The 20,205-nt window shown below is 32.2% G+C and overlaps 1 protein-coding gene across 1 annotated transcript; it reads right to left on the reverse strand.

Annotated features, from left to right (window-relative positions):
• Nucleotides 1-782: 782 nt before the first annotated feature.
• Nucleotides 783-19,297, reverse strand: LOC147071553 (CLIP domain-containing serine protease HP8-like). Its single transcript, XM_085948399.1, has 6 exons — nt 19,067-19,297; nt 12,146-12,327; nt 10,058-10,280; nt 7,528-7,827; nt 5,185-5,365; nt 783-2,735 (listed from the first exon to the last, which is right to left on the reverse strand). Exons 1-6 carry the CDS (start codon nt 19,143-19,145, stop codon nt 2,510-2,512), a joined length of 1,191 nt encoding a protein of 396 aa, XP_085804525.1. The 5' UTR covers nt 19,146-19,297; the 3' UTR covers nt 783-2,509.
• Between the last annotated feature and the right edge of the window lie 908 nt (nt 19,298-20,205).

Consider the following 20,205-nt stretch of genomic DNA (forward strand, 5'->3'; position numbering starts at 1 on the left):
TTGATATATTTCGACCTTTTACTGTCAACTACTGATACGTCTATTTATATTAATTTTATTTAGTTCATAGTGTAATTTTGTATATTCTGTAGAGGTTTTTATTGTTTGATGAAATTTGATAAATTTACGTCTTTATGTATGTGAAACAGTGTCTCAATGTTTGTTATTAATTAAGTATGTAATGTAAATAATATATATAAGTTGTTAATATCTAAATACTATTTATTAAAACAAGGGATATTTTTTCATAAAGTTGTTAATTATTTATTTTTGTAATTTTTGTAGTTGTTAGTATGGTCGCGTTTCTGACTGCAAAACTGACAGTATTCATAAAAACGGCTTAAATGTTCTATGGGTTCCTGACAAGGATGCACATGTTGTTTTTAAATCAAAATAACATTTATTTATTTAAAAAAATATATACAATCAAACAGTATGTACAATGGTGACATGTGATATAAAAAAAATAAAAACTAATAATTACTACTTGAGACGAGAGAGTCACTTGAAAGAGCGGGAAGCTTGAAATAAATACAATTAAATCGAACAATCAATACCATAATATTGCATCGGGCTATCACAAAATGGTAACAGTAATATTAATTATATAAAGCAACAACTTCATAAAAATAATTGGTATTCACCACATACATTGACGTTTAGTAGAGTAAGGCGGATCATGCAATGCTTATGGGTGGCATATTGTAAAGTTTTGAAAATGAATAAAATAATGCAAACATTATAAGTTTGAAAAGGTTTCTTGAAAATGATTTTTTAATGTTGCCTTTTTTAAGAAGATTTTTAATATAAGTATTCGTTTAAAATATTCATGAAAATAGTAAAATAAATAGGTATTTATATAAAATTTGGGACTAAAATGGAATCAAATCAAATCAAATTTATTTACTTTACATATAATGAACATCAAATTATAAATTCAAAGCGTTCACGACATGACATAAAATGAGTGTTAATAATTTTTAAAAATAAAAATGCAGAGAAATGATCGTTAGAGAGTTAATAATACAATAAGTAATAAAATAAGAAATACTATAAGAAATGAAATAAAATAAAATAACAAAAATAAAAGTAGATGGAAGCACACAGAGTGAGTGAACTTTGATGGACCTTATCTTAAAAACCTATGAAACAACGTCCACCTAAATTCACCCTCACGTAAGTGGAATATATCAATATCCGAAGCGATTTCATTAAACATGGTTGTTGCCCTCCCAATTGGCATTACTAATGGCAGGTTAGTTCTGCACCTTAGGAGAACAAACAACGGATGCCCTCGATTCCTAAGGTAATTATCAGAGACACACAAGCCAACACCGCCAAGAATGGAAGAGTTCACATTAACGCCGCGTATAAGTCTGAAAAAATATGTAGCTAAATAAAGATCCCTTCTAAATTTTGAGCTACAGTATGAAAGCATACCTAGAAGAAAATTAGTCGGATAGATATCCATACAGCCGAAAGTAAAGGAGTGTCAAAAATTTCTTTTGGACTCTCTCCACCATAAGGCCGTACTTAAACTGATGCGGGGCCCAAACGATAGACCCACTCTCAAGTCTGCTTCTAACTAAGGAGTTATAGGGAATTTTTAGTACCGTAACATCCGAAGAGACCCGGAAAGTACGCAAGACAAAGCCCAACATCTTTAGCGCCTTTTTACAAATGGAATCTATAATAATATGACCACTAAAAGTCAGTTTACTGTCAAACGTAATTCCAAGATCTCTTACAGATGATATTCGCGAGAGAACTCTGCTATCCATCGAATACTGGAAAAATAATACTCGCGAGGCTTTAGTAAACGATAAGGCATAAGAGTGGCACTTTGCTTCTGGTCACTGATCATAAATATGAAGATTGTTCTATAACACGCGACTCACTCCGTGTGTAGATTTCTACACGAGTTGGCCGTATCACACTTCACCGTGAGCTGTTGTATCCGAAAAAGATAGCCGAATAGTATTGAGATCAATTTCATATATAAAAAACACTTAAAATATCGGAATAAAACTACAAGAATTCAATGGAAATACAAAGCAAAATAGGTAGGTAAGTAAATTAGAAATATAATTAGGTATATAGTATATATGTACATAAAATTATGGTATCTGTTTCTAAGTGTCAAGTCGTACCTATATATGATGTTAATGACGGAGTTGTTTATCAAATATTTGATACCAATCAATATCAAACGAATATTCTTACTAAATCTAATTAAATTGGAACATTACTATTTGCAATGATCCATCATTTTTTTATCTCAATGCTTTACTGTCATTTATTTTGGTATGACAACTTATAGTGAACTGTGAGTAAAGAATTATTTTATGAGGTGAATACTAAAACGTAAAATATCTAAATATATCTTATAATAAGATGCAATAAATTATTTCTTTCTCTCTTATTTTTGTGTTCCCTGTTCTCGAACAATGTACACAGGACACGATAAATGAAAAAATCCACTTAAAAAAATGTGGAGGTACTGAGAACCCTACGGTTTCATGCGATTAAGTATCCAGTCCATATAGTATGCAACTTTGGTGTAGACGCTGGGACTTCCCGTGACTCCACATCTGTCCGGACCAACGCTGACGATTCCAAATTGAACTACGTTATTGTACTGGTATTGAAGAGGTCCTCCTGAATCACCGTGGCAAGAGTCAGTAGCCCCATGTCCTCCGGCACACATAACCTTCTCAGTGATTTTAATTGGTGTTCTGGAAGAAAGGTGACATAGTATTGATAATGAAATCAATCAAAAGATAAATATAACATTTTCTTGAATGACAATTTTGTAGATATTAGACAATATTGATAATAATATTTGTCATAAACCTTTTACGATATTTAAAAAGATAAAAGATGACAATATTTGGGCATGCCTTTCGGTAATATTGACCTGAAATTTTTAATCAACTATTTTTTTTATTCAACGAATACTTCACAAGATTTAAGAATATAACATTGTAATTTTTGAACATACATACTTTTGAAAATCTTTTATGAAAAAGAAAGAAATCTCCCAGGAATCGAACCCGCGTCTCTCGCAATTTGTCGCAATTAAGTATGACGCCTTTACAAAATGGTCTATGTGCATGGGCGTGAAACCCAAGAGATTCAGGTTCGATTCCTGCGGAGTGTTTTACTTTTTCTTAAAAGATTTTTTTCTATTGTTTATAAGTTATAACATATTTCCCCAGAAGTGTTTTCAAAATTATGTATGTTCTGAAATTTTCTAATTGGAATTCCCAAAGAGTTGAAAAATTTGGTAAAGAAAGTAATTTGATAGTCATCTTTTAAGATCAATGGTATATTATAGAAATAAGAATTCTGAAAACAACAAGATTTATTAAATAATATTATCAGGTAGCAGTGGTATTCAAAATATGTGCCGCTGCGCCCTCGTATGTCACCTACAATATTTAGGATCACTGAATGCTGTATGAAAAAGAAACCAGACAATCATAATATTTAAAAAGCGTTGTTGCACGATTACAATGATAATATTATATGCTATTGTCTAATCATTGTGTGATGACTGATGACCTACAGTAATTATTTCTGTCGGTCTAACATCGTCTTTTAACAGCACCTAACTCAACTTAGCGAATTGTTTCAAAGATACTCGCAGGAAGATAATAATTAATAATATATGGAAATGTTCATATGTATTTAAGATATAGTTTAATGGTAGCTCCAGTAATTTTTCGTGTGACTATGAGGTTATTCGATGTTTGAGGATAGAAAATTAAGAAGGAAAAGTAAAAAATACAACTTCTAAGAATAGATTCTTTAAACTCAATAAAATTTTTGCCTGTGGTTCATATATTATGTATACCTATATCATAATTAAAAAAAGTCTAAGCGTATCCATTTAAAATAATAAAATAATGCAGTAGAAGTAGACAATATTTTACAATACAATATAATACTGACTATAAAATAGGACGTATAGCATAATTGTGTCGCTAGATTTAAAAAAATGGACGAATAGGAGAAAAACAACTTTTTGTTTTCTGAAGTACATAGTCACAAGGGTGAAAGTTTATATTATTTCGATTATAGAATATTTAAAATTAATAAGTTCCACATTATGATAATGCAGAAATGTTAGAAAGCAGTAGTTCTTCAACAATTCACAAAAAAGTCAAAAATACCTAAAGGTGGACTTCGCTGATTTTGAAATCTAGCGACACAATTCATCTTTTCCCGCTGAATCTACGGTAGGTACCTTATTATTCTTGCTATTAAAAATATTTAAAATATCAGCTATACCTATATTTTTTCCGATTCTACTAAGATCATATGGGCCTCCACAGAGTGAAGGTTTGTATTAATAGATTTTTGTTTTTACGAGAAATGGACGTTAGCCACTTTCTCAACCTATTATGTCCACAATCTGACTCCAAACACACACCGAAAAACAATATGTGTATTTTCCAGAAGCAGAATTTGAACCTGGGACCCACGGCTCTCATTGATCGCACTTTGTCTAGGCATGTTACTTGAGATAGAATCTATATAGCAATTATTATGGTTGATTTATTGGGAAGACATATTTTAACACATATATTCTCAAATTTCGAGTGCTTAAAGTCAGACAACGTTATCTACGAAAAAGTGTTTTTTTTTTTTTTTTTTGAGATAACGTTATTTTACATTTACGGCTACATGATAGTCAAACAACGTTATGTCAATCTTTTCTAATTTCTTATTAAATCGTCAGTAAATTTTAACGCTAACTACATAAGTTACCCTTGTTTACATATTTTTTAAAAACTATTTCTATAAATTTTAACATCATCATAAGCAAGATAAATGTACAATACACAATAAATTATAAAATATTAACATTAGGTTTTAAATAAACATTTCCCTTGTTGAGTTACAAGAATCTAAAATAACGATTTTTGGCTCTCCTGTAAAGTTGCACTTTTGTAGATAGTGTTGTTTGACACTAAGCCATCGATTTAATATGATAATATAAATGTTTATTTTGTGAGTTATTGGGAATCTAGGTGACGTATTATATTATAAATCTCGACCCTGTTGCTTACTGACGAACTTCCACACCGATTCTTGATAATAAGCCAGGAGAAACTCGCTGGAGTCATTTACAATGCAGAAGACAAAATAATATCAAAATAAAATAATTATATGCATTACCTGTTATACATAAGTGCGCACTGAGTATTGTTGACAACCGGAACAATTGCGTATCGGTATTTTGGCGAATTAAACTCTGTGATCAAGTTCAGTCCCCAGCCGGACACAACTAAATTTGTTCCTTCAAAATTCTCTTCAGATAATTTCTTTGACGTTGGAAGACACACGGGACCAAGTGAATCTAGAAAAATACGTGTTTAGATATTCTTATATATATACATACATTTTCACGTGTTTTGAGAGAAGAGAATATTATGAAACCAAAGTGAGATACTTCATATAGGAATATTTTCGATATAGGAAGAAATAGGAAGAGAAGTACAACATTTTTTTGAAAGCAACTTTCACTTCTCTTCTTCTTGGTCGTGCACTCATGGCTGAGGATCGTGACCACATTTAAATTTCGCCATCCTTTGAACTCTCACTTATGCGGATAAAATTCATTGTATTTTTTTTGCCTAAACATGGCAATTTGGAAGAAACACAAAATTATGTAGAAAGCTTCAAATTCATTTAAATAAATTTAATAAATGATTCCACTATCACGATTTTATTGCCAATTCAAAGAGCAATAACCGTGTTAAATAAAATCTCTTCGTATATTGATATATTCCACTTACGTAAGACTGAGCTTAGGTAAACGTTTTTATTTTTATTTTTCTTTTAAATATAGTATCTTAGTCATCATTGTTAATATCCATAATATACTTTTACACTCTTCTTAACACCCTGTATTTAATTTAAATGTTGCTAACACTTATTTTCTTTGTTTTTATGTCATAATGTGAACGCTTTGAATGTGAAAATATTTTTTTTTTGGTCAAGTACATTAAGGCTATGTAAGATATATTTAAAAATTAAGTATAACACAAGATGTCACAGAAAAGTTCATGTTAGGGATCACGTCGAAAGACCACAGAGGAAACCAATGGAAATATGCCGATAAGACAACGCGATATTATAGACATCAATGGGTTAGAACGGGGTCCCGACAAAATCCCCCGAACCAAAACCGCCCGGACATTGCCGCCTTAGAAATGAGACAATTTTTATTTATACATATTAATATTATATTTTAGATACACAAATAAAAAAAACGTACGAATAAAGATATATAAAAATAAAGATATAAAATAAAATATTAGATATTTCAGGTATTCCACTAGGGAACTCAGGTACAAGCTATGCAGCTGCATCGGATTAAACACGTAGTATAGGCATTTTTATTGTTTTTAGTACTAAGTGTTAAAAGCTGATTATTTTAAGTTATTGCTCTACAAACAGCTGCAATGGAATACATCTCAAATTAAGTATGTACATTTTTATCGATACGAAATTCCAAAAACCAAACTTGTTTAATGTATTTTTGCTGGTGGTTTTGTCTAGACGAATTTGTCCGGGCGGTATTGCCGAGCGGTACGGCAGATTTTCTCAGGGTGGTTAGAACATTCCTCAGATAATGGAAAATCACTGAACAATTTTATTAAAATCATACATTGGTATTTAAGACACCGTAAGCGGCCACAGGGTTGCCCTAAGCCAGATGGCGAACCTTTTTATGTACGCGTGCCAAATTTTCCCAAATATTATTTTTCAACTGTCTGACGTGCCGAGCAGTTTTTCATGAGGAAAAAATAGTTTCGAATAATTCTATTAAAAAAATTATAATGTTCTAGATATCACTCACAGAACATAACACGAATATAGCTTTATCATTTTTTTCAATTACACCATATATTTCAGTCCACCAATTTTGAAAATGTCTGCCAGAATTACTACTACTAGCGTCACCAAGTTTTTGTTTCTTATTTGGTGCAGTCATTTTTTGTGGGTAGAAATAAATTGTTTGTTATTGTTTTAATTAGTGTGTTTCTTATTGCACAAATTGACATGATAATTGCTCAGATCAGATCAGGCATTCTCTAGCTACAGTGGTTTCAAGCATTGTAAATCGATCAAAATTAGAGGTTCGCGGCGCGGCATCGTCCGACGCCTGGTGAGGTTAGTGTGAGAATATTATTATATGTGACACATAAGATCTAAGGACCGAACTATGCAATTATATATTTACATTAACTTAATGCTTATTCTTGAAGAGTATTTGCCTGCTATTTTTATACAATGCGATGTGTCATTTATTAATATTATAGGTATTTTTTTCTCTTTAAACGCGTGCCATCAGTGGTACGCTTGCCATAAGTTCGCCATCCCTGCTTTAAGCCTTGAATGGAAGAATTGAAGTTCTGCGACTTCAAAAAGATAAGTAATGATATAATAAGTAAATGAATGAATACTGAATCGACCCCGACTAAATAATATAGAAAATTGTGGTCACAAACATACCTGCAGAAAATTTTATTTTTTTCGCCAGTCTGATGAGACCGATATCATTTTGTCTCGTTCTTGAATCATAGTCCACGTGAATGAAAGATTCTTCAATGAGATAGTCCACGTATTTAGGAATACATATTATGTTATCTACGTCGGTCACTTCACAGTCAGTTTCCGTTTGAAGGTTATATTCTCCTACTCGCACTCCGGTGATATACAACCCATTTTCCAGGTTGGTGAGGCAGTGGGCAGCAGTCAGAATGTACTTTTCGCTGATGATGGATCCACCGCAGCCGAACTTCTTCTGGCCATCTTGAGGATAATGAAACATAAAAAAATATTAATATGATATCCATAATTTGAAAACATCTCTTGCATATTATACATACTAGAAAAAATCGTTTTGTAGAAAAAAAAATACGAAACCCGACGGGACTTGAACCTGTATCTAGCGCCAGTATGTTTTACCAATTATTAAACTACGGGCACCTTAGATAATTAAGACGATTTTAACTAGTAGTTGTTAAATGAAATGCTTATTGAATAACGTTATCAGGTTGGCTATCGGTTTTAATATATTAAATTAAGGTAGGTATGAATTAATTCCTTAATTCCTTACCGACGTCGCGGATTACTCCATTATTTAATTTTTAGAACGTACTTAGACTTGCTAAAGTTTGTACCTATGTAAGCATTTCTAACAAATGATGTCAATTAAAAATAATTGTTGGTGATTGGTATGCACATAGTCATTTGGAGATGGTAGTCATTGGCAAATATAAAAAAAGGTACTGTTCGGTTAAAGCGGATACAGCGGAAAACGCATTTTGAAAATAGCCGATAAACTGGATCAGTACCTAAAAAAACCATTTTCATGAAAAGACAGTGATATAAAAAAAAACACGCTGTACGTGTGCTAAAATCAGAAGATTTTATTGTTAATATTGTCTGGTCTTTATTCCGGGTTATCTGAATGAGACATTTGGTAACCGCTATAAAAATTTTTAAACATACCTGCCGTATTTTTAATATTACCAATTGCTGTGCTAATACAATTATTATTTAACACTTGTTAACAGGGAACTCAGAAATAATGGGAACTGAAATACTTAACCGGTAAGGAGAAGCAGACAACTGATCTCGAGTAAGGAAGAATACCGGATAAATTTAAACAAGTGTTAAGAATACGTCATACGTCGAATAATAACAACACTGCTCTCGGTTTATTCATTGACGCTCATTTAATATTGGTGTATTGCACGTCTATAATATGTGGTTCATTTTCGTAGGACACTCACACCTTCAAAACCCTGCGTCAAAATTTACTGTATTGGTGTATCATCATCAGCCGGGGTCAATCCACTGCTGGACGAAGGCCTCCCCAAGCTTCTGCAAACTCTCTCGATCCTGTGTCATTCGCTGCCACGTATTTCCGCCGAACTTTATCAGTACGTCAATCCAGCGGCTTTTAGGGCGATCCTGTGGCCGTTTCGTGCCCCTTGGGTACCACTGGATGACGGCATTTGTCCAGCGGCCGTTCTTTCGGCGAACAATGTGCCCTGCCCATCCCCATTTCAGCTGTTTGACAACGTCTATTACATCGCGTACTCCTGTATGCTTCCTAATCCATTCGTTTCTCTTACGGTCCTTTCGCGTGATGCCCAACATACACCTCTCCATACCTCGCTGTGCGACTCTTAGCCTTTGGACATCTCTCTTGTTGAGGGTCTACGTCTCGCAGCCATATGGTGTATAGCCTATCGAAATTCTATTTATTATCTATTCTGTGCTTCTATTACAAAATACCGTGATAAAAATATCGAACGAATAATGAACGATCAAAATTCAATTTATTTTGAATTATTACATACTTTGTATTAACCTCACTTCGGCTTAGTATGCTATGTTTATTTATAATATATTCGTATCTGTCCCTTAAGTAGTATCAACAGTTTTTCGCCTATTAACCGTGTACACAGAGACTTGAAATTCATTCTGAATATATCCACGAAAACACCACAATTTTATATACCTACTTCTATTAAATCGACACTAGTACAATAGGCAAAAGTAACGCCTTCCTCTAGAATGATGGCGTATTTGATATCCGTTAATATTTATTTTTAACTTTAATGTAACTAATTCTTAGATCATAATCATACCTACGTACCAATTTAACGAAACATCCCTTTGCTTAGAAAAATATAATATAACCTTTTTTTAAATCTATCTTTTATGTTATTTTTAATACCACAGAAAGCCATGAGGTCCCACAACAGTAGAGTGTGGTAGTATAAGGGAAACAGTCATATAAATTAATGTATTGTGACCTCACGCAATTCTATCTTATATTTTACGCAATGGATGCGTCCGATTCATAGCGTTTGTCTTTTTTCTGTAAAAGTTTAGTCAGGTATATGAAAACGACTTTCAGGATTACAGAGCTTAGCTTATCATCAAAAGAGTCACAGACTTTAAAGGCAGTGGAGTCCATGAAGATAAAATTAATGTACGAGAAAAAAATATTCGTTTAGTGACTTACTTTGATTTTTATAATTGATGAGTGCCCTCCAGTTATATAGATAGATGTCGTCTGAAGAGTGTCCTGATTTAGATTCCTTCATTTTGCCACAGTTCTTCGGAAGAAGATTATAATTTGGATGTGATAGTACATTGGGTGGATGAATAGAATCATCCTTCTCGGAGGTAGTGTAGGGATAAAACCCTGTTACGATAGAATTAAGATTTATTGGTGGACAGCATACCTATAAAAAATGTTATATTAAATAATTATTTTAAGTAAAATATAGCTAAAATGGATAAGTATATTAACAAAGTACTATATTACTAGAGGGAGAATCATAAACTTTTTAGTGTATTATATCGAAAATAGAACGTTCGCGTATGTACTAAGTAATATAAATTAGTAACCATAGAAGAAAAACGTAATCTTGTAGTGATCGCTAATGCTAGAAACACATTAAATTTACGTCACGTGACAATCAGTACATTCAATAATAAACACTGGCAAACTACACAAATATTTTTTCAATAATCTGTCGTTTATAGCCTCTTTCCAAACTACTAAAATCATTAGGCAATAATCATATCGCAAGAGCACGTGACTCAAGAATGTGTAAGTTTTCAAAAAATAAAAAAATGTTCTATCACGCGTGCGGTTGGTAGTATGGCGAGATACGCGTGAGGTGATCTTATTGTGGTTATGCGCATCTATTCTATACACAAGACTGCTTTCGGCCCACTAAGGCAGCTAACTAGGGTGGGAAAGTATCGAAATATTAACACTTATTCTAACAACTGCATTAAGTTAGACGTCTAAACAGTCAAAACTGACTATTTCGCTCTGATATTTATCATAGCCAAGAGAGGCGCTGTTGAAACATAGCACTTATTGTATCAATTACAACAGACGTATTGTAATTTTTACAATAAGTGCTAATATTTTGATACTTTCCTACCCTATATAGCTGTTTTAGCGGCCGAAAGAAGTCTTGTGTATAGAATAGATGCGCTGATACATTTTGTGAGATTTTGCAGATACACTGTTCATTTTCATGGGTTACACTGTTCATTTCAGAATGGGAACATTAGAATCTGTCTAAAATTTAAAATAAAACTCTATGGTAGTACTAGTAATTGCTCATACTTCGATTGCAATGTGCTAAATTATTAATTTATAGAAAATGATTATTGTTGAACATAATATATTGAAATAAATGGTAAGAATTTGAACAAAACGTCCACCTGAAAATAGTTATTTATTGCAAACAAGTTACTGCATTGCATTTGAATATAGACCTGAATATAGTCGGTTGTGAGTAGCATCATTTAAACTTGCCTTCAGCAGTGGACCTGTTTTACAACGTTTTTCTTAGCGTGTATTCTCTTTTGTCCGGTGGTTCTTTGTCCAGTACAAATCTTGCAATCGATTTTTAACTTACTTCCCGACTAGCCAGACATTTGAAACTTTTATAATATATCAGAACAAGCCAATGCATTTTTAGCCATATTTAAGTAGAATTGAATTCATTTTCAGTTAATTATGTTTTATGAAAAGTTATTTCGACACCGTTATCGGTTGTTAGGGGTCTGGGGTCCTAGCAACTAAATTATTAATATATACGTACGTTACTATGTCAATATGACATGGCAAATATGAATTTTTTTGATCGTTTAAGCTAGTCAAGTCAAGTTTATATGGTTCAACAGAATTTAAAAACGTTGTATATAAAAAGTTCTTTTTATCTTATAATTATTTATTCTGAGTTTTATTATTAAATTTGGAAGTCTGCAAAGTAAACGGCTCCACCATTCACGATAATTCTTTAGCATTATTGTCAACATTTTTCACTTTAAATTGAGGGTCATTCAGAGAATAAAGTCCATAGGTATCCTGTCTCAATCGAGTAAAGATTTTTTTGCGCCAATTTCCCTATCAATTATCGGATGAATTTTAGCATCTGCCGACAATATAGCCAACAAGTCAAAAAAGAACTTAATTTCACTAATAAATTAACTTGGATAAGCAGTTACTACAGACAATTTTAAAATCTTAAATACATCTAATGGCAGTTTTTTCGTATTAAGGTTATTGAAAGAAATATTTTACCTTTGGTTGTGTGCCACTGAATCCACAGTGCTCTTGTTTTAGTTTATCTCTGATATCATTAGTCATGGGGTAGCCACCATTCATTGCCAGTGTGACCATTGGAGAACATTTGATCAGCTCAATGCAGGTTCCAGGTTCGTTGTTAGATGTCACGCAGTGATCACTGTCCGTAAGTTTTACATCTATAAAAACAAACATTAATTAAGTATTATTATATTAAGAAAGCATTGGAAACAAAATCATCGCGGGAAAAACATCAAACACTTTTGAAAATAAATGGGGAGTGTGTAGGGGACCAATTCTCTTCTCAGTCGGGATCTCATGCATGAGGAGATCCAAACGATTTGGCCGTTTAAAGTATTATATTACTCACGTTAACCGCAGGAGTGAAAGAAAAAGAAGTTGTCAATTCTCGCACTTCAAACTGAGATCTAGTTTCTTCTTACCGTCACGCAATAAACTCTTAGCACAATATGACAATATTTTAACTATTAGTGCAATGAGTGGCCAAATAAAGAAACATTCAAGTTGCTATGTACAATCACAGTAGGTGCACTCCCATTTAGGTACCTACTTTTGTATGATTTTTCATGATTGTTTACCATTTTTATGCTATTTATTATTTAAATAATGTTATGACTGTATATTATTATAAATCATGAAGTGATTCGGTGATGTAAATATATGGTTGTAAAAATACACGGTAGCATATCTTCTTTCGTTCTTTCGACCATGTCCGATCTTAATAGGATCATATGGGCCTCCACAGAGTGGAGGTTTGTATTAACAGATTTCTGTTTTTACGAGAAATGGATGTCAGCCACTTGCTCAACCTATTAGGTCCATACTCTGACTCATACACAAATTGAAAAACACATATGTCTCCCACGATGGCCGCGCGGAGTAAGCGTCGGCCTATAGCGTCGTGGGTCCCAGGTACGAATCCTGGGTCTGGCGATACCATTTTTTTTCCCCCGACCATGTCCGATCCTGATAGGATCATATGGGCCTCCACAGAGTGGAGGTTTGTATTGACAAATTTTGTTTTTTTTTACGAGAAATGGATGTCAGCCACTTGCTCAACCTATTAGGTCCATACCCAAATTCCGCACACAAATTGAAAAACAATATGTGTACTTGCCAGACCCAGGATTCGAACCTGGGACCCACGGCTTTATAGTCCAACGCTTATGCCGCGCGGCCACCGTGGGCGTCAAGAGCATTTAAGAAATCATAATACGATTTCTTAGATATTGATTGTTTGTCGACTAAAAACGTCCTAATATGTGTCTATAAATCTATTGTGACTTGTGAGGGAATAAATTAATAATATTAATTGAAATGATTTATTTTCCAAAGGCAATAGAGTTTTTAAGTCATATTTTATGTTTTCAATTACATTCAGGCGCATGAAAATATACATCTATGGCAAAATCATATATGATTTATTAACATATTAATTTGTATGATTTATTTTCTAAGGGCAAGAATACAATTTTACTTTTTAAGTTAAATGTTCAACATCATACCACTCAAAGGGCGTTACATGATTCATAAGACCAACACACGATTGGAAAGGTCATGCGGAGTAATATTTTAAATGTTATGTACCGAAATAGTCCCGGCATGTGCAAATTTATAGCTTAGCGATCTAATTTCTAAGTGAATAAAAAACAAAGTATGTAGGTATGTAGTTTATAAATAGTTAAATATCACTACGATATAGTAGGTAGACAAAAACATGATGTTTACCCGCTTTTCGATATTTCGATGCAAACTTTTGACATTTTGTTTAATGTTGTATTGCTGTTATACAATAACGTCTGTTCTATCATTCAATTGAATCATAATATACGTACTAATTACTTTATTCATAAGATGTTTATCAGTGACTCAAGTGAGACAAGTGCCTCGAAAACTTGCAAATTTTACTGTTTCACTCGTGTGCCATTTTAATATATATTTTCTTTTATTTGTATGTCATATTATGAACATCTTGAAGTTGTAATGTTTACAATGAATATCCAAAATAAATACTTTAAAATTTGAATTATTTTCTAAAACCAAGGTAAAATTTAAATTTAATATTTGTTTTATATTGAGTCATCGTCACTCCACGAAGGTGGCTTTGTCCGATTTCGGGGTCTGATCGTATTTTTATACATGGGTGGGTAAGCAAACATAAAAAAAATGTTTGAATTGTAAAAAATGGACTAATCTACTGAGCGTTGATTACGTTACAGATTTAAATTTCATCAAATCAATTCGTGTTAATCTATTTCAACAAAAAATGATATTAAAATTACTGACTATGACAGTGGTCGGCAATATATTGCACGCGGGAAGGTTTTTTGATACCACGCCATTACTTCAAAAAACAGGATTGGTTTTTCCTTATTCTTGACTATCAAAATAATTGTGTATTGATTGAAGCCTTCCATAAAAGGATTACTTTTCTGAATGACGATTTGCCTGGAATTTTTGGGATAAGTATTATGCATTTTACAACTATTTGCAAACCGGCCGAAAGTTTGTGTGGACCGGTGGTTGGGCAACACTGATCTAAAGAATGGGTCTCCAACCCATCAATTTCTAGTTAGAAGAGTTAAAGTTAGGTATCAGTAAAGGAAATTCGATACATTGGATTTATAAAAAAAAATGTTTGACGACATATAATATTGCGAAACCTTCCTTGTATGCTTACTTGTTAGTGATTTATTTTTGTGGTTTTTGACATTATATCCACTCTAAAACCCACTGGATCATTACACTGATCATGCTGACTATTAAAATAAAACAGTTATATATTAAGGAACCAGTGGATGCCTTAATCAGATAATGTATTAATTTTCGAAGATTATTATATTATATTGCTGGTTTGCAGGTAAAACTCATTATGTGCACTTTTGGCCAAAATGAATTTTTTCGTTATATCCACTAATCTTTACGATATCTATGTCTGGAAAAAGTCACTGTGACGATAGCTATCGTATTAACGGGTAAAAATGGGGAAGAAATCATTATCAGTATTTATTTAAAATTTATGTTCAGGAAAAAGTCATTCCCGCACATATTGATTTTTTTCTGAACTGTAAACATGACTATGTGTAAGTTAGTGAGTGTAAGTTAGTGAGTGTAAGTCAGTGAGTGTAAGTTAGTGAGTGTAAGTTAGTGAGTGTAAGTTAGTGAGTGTAAGTTAGTGAGTGTATTATCTGTGGTTTGCATTGTCGATAGCTATCATCTTGTACCAACTGTATGTTACTGGTTGTATTTTTTTTACAAGATAATCACATTGAATGAGAATAAAATAATGATACTTATACTAAATGAGAGTGATGGTGTTAATAAGTTTAACTGCATAGTTTATACTGCATTAACGTTAAAAATGTTATGCATTTCAAATGGACCTAATTAATACAGCTTCAGAAATTCAGATTTAGAGAATCATTAACAAAAATGATGTTTTCATTGTGGATTTATCAGAAAAGTGAAAACTCAGGGACCTTTATTTATTTTTTTCCCAGTCATCTCTGTGGACGTCGAGAGGTCATTTTCCGCATACATATAAACAAATACTGGCAGAAATGCCGAAAAAATTAATACCAAAACACATTTAAAAAATATTGTAACTCTTGTTTCGAAAAAAAAACAGTAATTAAATAGTATTTATTAAAAATTAAGTGTGTCGTTTTTGTTTTTTAAAGTTCTGTTTAGTTTAATATTATATTGTATTTTCTTTTGTTATTGTATTATAATATTAAAATTATTAATTCGTTTTCCAATTTTCATCATTAATATAGGGTGAAGTACCTATCTACATTTTATCCACATATAATACTCCAATTTTAACTGCATATTTTTTCGTTTTTAGTGCATATTTTAATGATTTTAAATTCATATTATGTATATGCATATAATCATGTTTTTTGTTGCATATAAATCCGCTCCCTAGTCGTAACATTGTAACATAAAAGAAAATGTGATGATTGATAATTCATATGCAGATATAAATAAAGTAAGAGAATATGTACTATGATCATAGATAAATGGTGATATACGTGTAAAGTTTTGTTTTATGATTATTTTTAATGTGGTTTCTTACTTTATTAAAAAATCATGTGGCGGGCACGCAAAGTATCTAATAGTTTTAAAAAATGTGGTACATCAGTGTACATAGGTTGCCTACCACTACTTACTAGAACGTCAAGGAAACGAAAACAAACGATTATAAAAAATAATATATTATTCGCATCAGATGATTACGCCTTGGAAATACCCATTAAACTAGAATAGCAAGCTAAACAGATATAATTTTTGTTGTTCTTAGATTTTTATGAATCACAATGACAAAAAATATTATGGGTATAACCGGACATGTTCCAAAAACATTATTCTATTAAGATGTAGCCTTTAGGCATAAAGCCCACCAAAAAAGCGTTCGGTGCGCTCACTACTGAGTAGGCCCCTTCCCACCCGCGCATTACCCTTCACCAATGTAATAAGGGGCCCAAGAAGCATAAAATAATTATTATTATCAGCGTCTCTCATAACAAAGCAATAAAAATATTATATTATTTCTCGGGGCTTGTAATGACACAATAACTAAACAAAGAGTTCACTGTTATTAAATAATGGCTTTTCGCCCGTCTATCGACGACGCTTCCAGAGCGTGTTTTTGCTCGCCGTGTTTAATGAATAGACTACGTTGTATTTTCGTTAATTCGTCCGGCTGAAAAGCCACACAACGGTGACTCATGGGGTAGGCGGGCACAATGCGTCGTCAAATCCAGTGCGCGCTGGCGTATTTGATTACGTTGTATTTTCGATGATTTACACGCCACAACTCCGTTAAGTGGGTTTTACGCCTTATACTTATTATAATATGAAAGTGAAACAGACAAAGGCATTAATAAAGTTAATGCTTAAAAAGTTCATTGTACAGTAGATTTATTTATAATAGATCGACTTTCCAGGACCGCACTAAGATAATAAAAATCATTAATGGATGAAGTCTTAAAAAAGTTTGTTTTAAAAAAAAGTATTATGACCTAAGGTAATATGTATTGTATACGGGCTACATTTTGCCCACAATGGCCTTGTGGTAACGTATCCGACTGGTAAGTCGAGGGTATTGTGTTCAATTAGACAAAATTCACATATTGTTTTCAATGGGCTTGGATCTAAATCATGGACTGAATAGATTGAGCAAGTGGCTAACATCAATTTATCACTAAAAGAAATGTGTCGAATCAACTTCGTGAGGCTGAGATAATGAAGAAAAATAATTATAGCTAAAAAAACTTAAGCACAGACCTGCGCAGAAGTACACTTACTTTCGTGCGCATATAGTAGATGTATAAACATTGCATATATGTGTGAAAAGTCTGTTTTACACGACAAAATAGTATTTGTATACAAACAAACCTTTACAAAGCCAATCACGAGAAATTATTGTTTTTAATGTGACCGAATATTTAAATGTGATGAAAAAACAGTACCTACAATTTGAAATATAATATGTATTGTTAAATCAGTAAACGAAGCAACTGGCGTACCTATTAGTGCCATACAGGGAGTATGGATAGATATGACGTAGCATAAATTTATAAGTATTCTTTATTCGTTATTCCCGAATAAATGGAAAAAATTCTGTGAGCACGATACAAACATCGAAGATTCTTATAGGGCAAGTGATTTAAGCGTCAATTACATTGAGTTTCTTTACGAGCTGTTTGTTGGCGAATTTATAATCTGCATGTAAAGTCGCCCAGTGTAATCATCGAACAAGCTAACAAGCATGTTGTAAACACTCTACCGAGAAAAGTTGAAAGCCGGTCAACTTTACACGCTACATGCCGGCATGTGGGCCTACTGCATCTGCGCAATAGAGCTCAGTAGCAACCTCCCGGTAAAATAAAACGAACTACGTTCTGTCAAAATAGTCTCTGACTTGTGGCTTCTCAGCGAATGGAAAATTTTGTGTGTAATCATTAAATCGCAGTAGCTGAATCGCCCGCTTTTAAATTCGCCAACAAACAGCTCGTAAAGAAGCTCAATGTAATTGACGCTTTAACACATGGAAAACTTGATAATAAACGTTGGTGCGGAGTCGGATGAGAGTGATGATAATTATTTTCAGAACAGAATAGGAAGTCATATGAGATGTCATAGTAGTGTGCGATTTATATGGTTAGTAATTTAATAGATCAGACTGAAAGTAATTTTAACGATTTGCTATGTGTAATACGGGCTGCCATTTTCGTAACTGACCGAAAACATTCGAACCCACCCGTTAAAAAACGTTTATCTCATAGGACAACATGTCAAATCGGCAGATTTATTTTTTGTATTTAAAAACATTGCGGCCAACGCAGACAATATTTATATTCAATTTCAATTTATTTATTTTTTAACATATTTTGGACATTACAAATTATAAATTTAAGACGTTCACAACCTGACATTTAGAAACAAAGAAATATAAAACAGTATTACATAAAAAAAGAGATAGATCAGTTGATAAATTAGATAATATGTACAAGGAAGTACACCGGATGAGTTAAGCAGACCCTATTTTAAGAATTTATAAAATATTGATGCTTATTCAACCAAAACAAAAGAATCATGAAATTTTTCGCAACCAAAACTCAATTTTTGATACATTGTATTTATAATTCAAATTGTTTGAGTAAACAGCAATGCTTTAAACTTTTTGAGTTATTTCGATTTTCGAGATTAATTTTAAGATTATCGAAAATTAAAAAAAATCGGGTGATTTCAATGTCATAATAGATTCATATAATATATAATTATTTATCACCCTTGACCTGTGATAGCTAGATGAAATAACATCAGAAAAATAATATAAGTACTTACATAATATTATTATAAAATAATAATATAAATAATATTTTTTCTTACCTCCCTCAGAAATATGGATATGCACGATTAACATAAAAATAGGCCAAAAAACACTTGTATATAATTTTTTTATCGCCATTTTTAAAAAAATAATAAATAACTTTGCACTTAGTTTAAAAAATAATGGTATGATTAGGTTAATACCGTTTGAATATAAATCTGTTTTGCACTCGGTATAGTGTATGTATTAACTAAAACACACCATGCTATGCTGAATTTTCTAATCACACTGATATTATGGTACGTTCACCAGACTAATATACAGGCAGTGTTGCCATCTTTTCAAAGTGGGATTATAGTACAGATTCTCCAAAATTATAGTATTTGGGGAAAAAATATAGTACGCGTTGTCATCTGTTGAAAATGTATAGGTTTTTTGTTTCTCAGAAAAAAAATAACGGAGAATTTGAGAAACTCCGAGACCCCTTTTTATGTAGGTACCTCTTCCGGCCAAAAATGCTTAACGAAGAATTCTAGAAATTTCATTTTAAACCATAGTCAAGAGATTTTTTTTCGTTTTTCGAGCAATTTTTTTCCCAAGTTCTCCAAATCTTCTTATATTGCAAAATTATAGTACTTAATATCGAATTTTTAGTATTTTTTACATATTTTTTCCGATATTCAAAATTATAGTATTTTGGGCGTACTATAACTGTTTTATATCGCACATAGTACGCAGACCAAAGTTATAGTACAAATACTATAATTATAGTACGGTTGACAACACTGAATAGAGGCGAGCTCAAAAACTTGTTTATAGTTAATTGACCGATATGATAAAAAAAATTGATGAAGGCTTTATTTTATGGAAGATAGATAAATCACCGTTCATTGGACTTTATTGAAAAATTAAATTTAATACTTCGGATTAAAATCCGTAAAAAGTAAAAGACTATTATTGGTTGCTAAGGGGGTCCTAGGAACCAAATTATTAACATATATGTGCGTTACTATGGAAATTAATATGAAATATCAAAATTACATTTCACTATTCTATATTTATTCAGTATTTATATCAAGCACAAAAAAGTATTTATTAAAACATAGATTTGTCAAGTTTATATGATTCAACAGAAAATTTAAAAACGTGGTATATAAAAAGTTCTTTTTATCTTGTAATTATTTATTATCAGCATAAC

The sequence above is a fragment of the Rhyacophila brunnea genome, unplaced genomic scaffold, assembly GCF_057557595.1.
Source record: "Rhyacophila brunnea isolate RB1 unplaced genomic scaffold, BYU_Rbru_1.0 scaffold_20, whole genome shotgun sequence".
Lineage (NCBI taxonomy): Eukaryota > Metazoa > Arthropoda > Insecta > Trichoptera > Rhyacophilidae > Rhyacophila > Rhyacophila brunnea.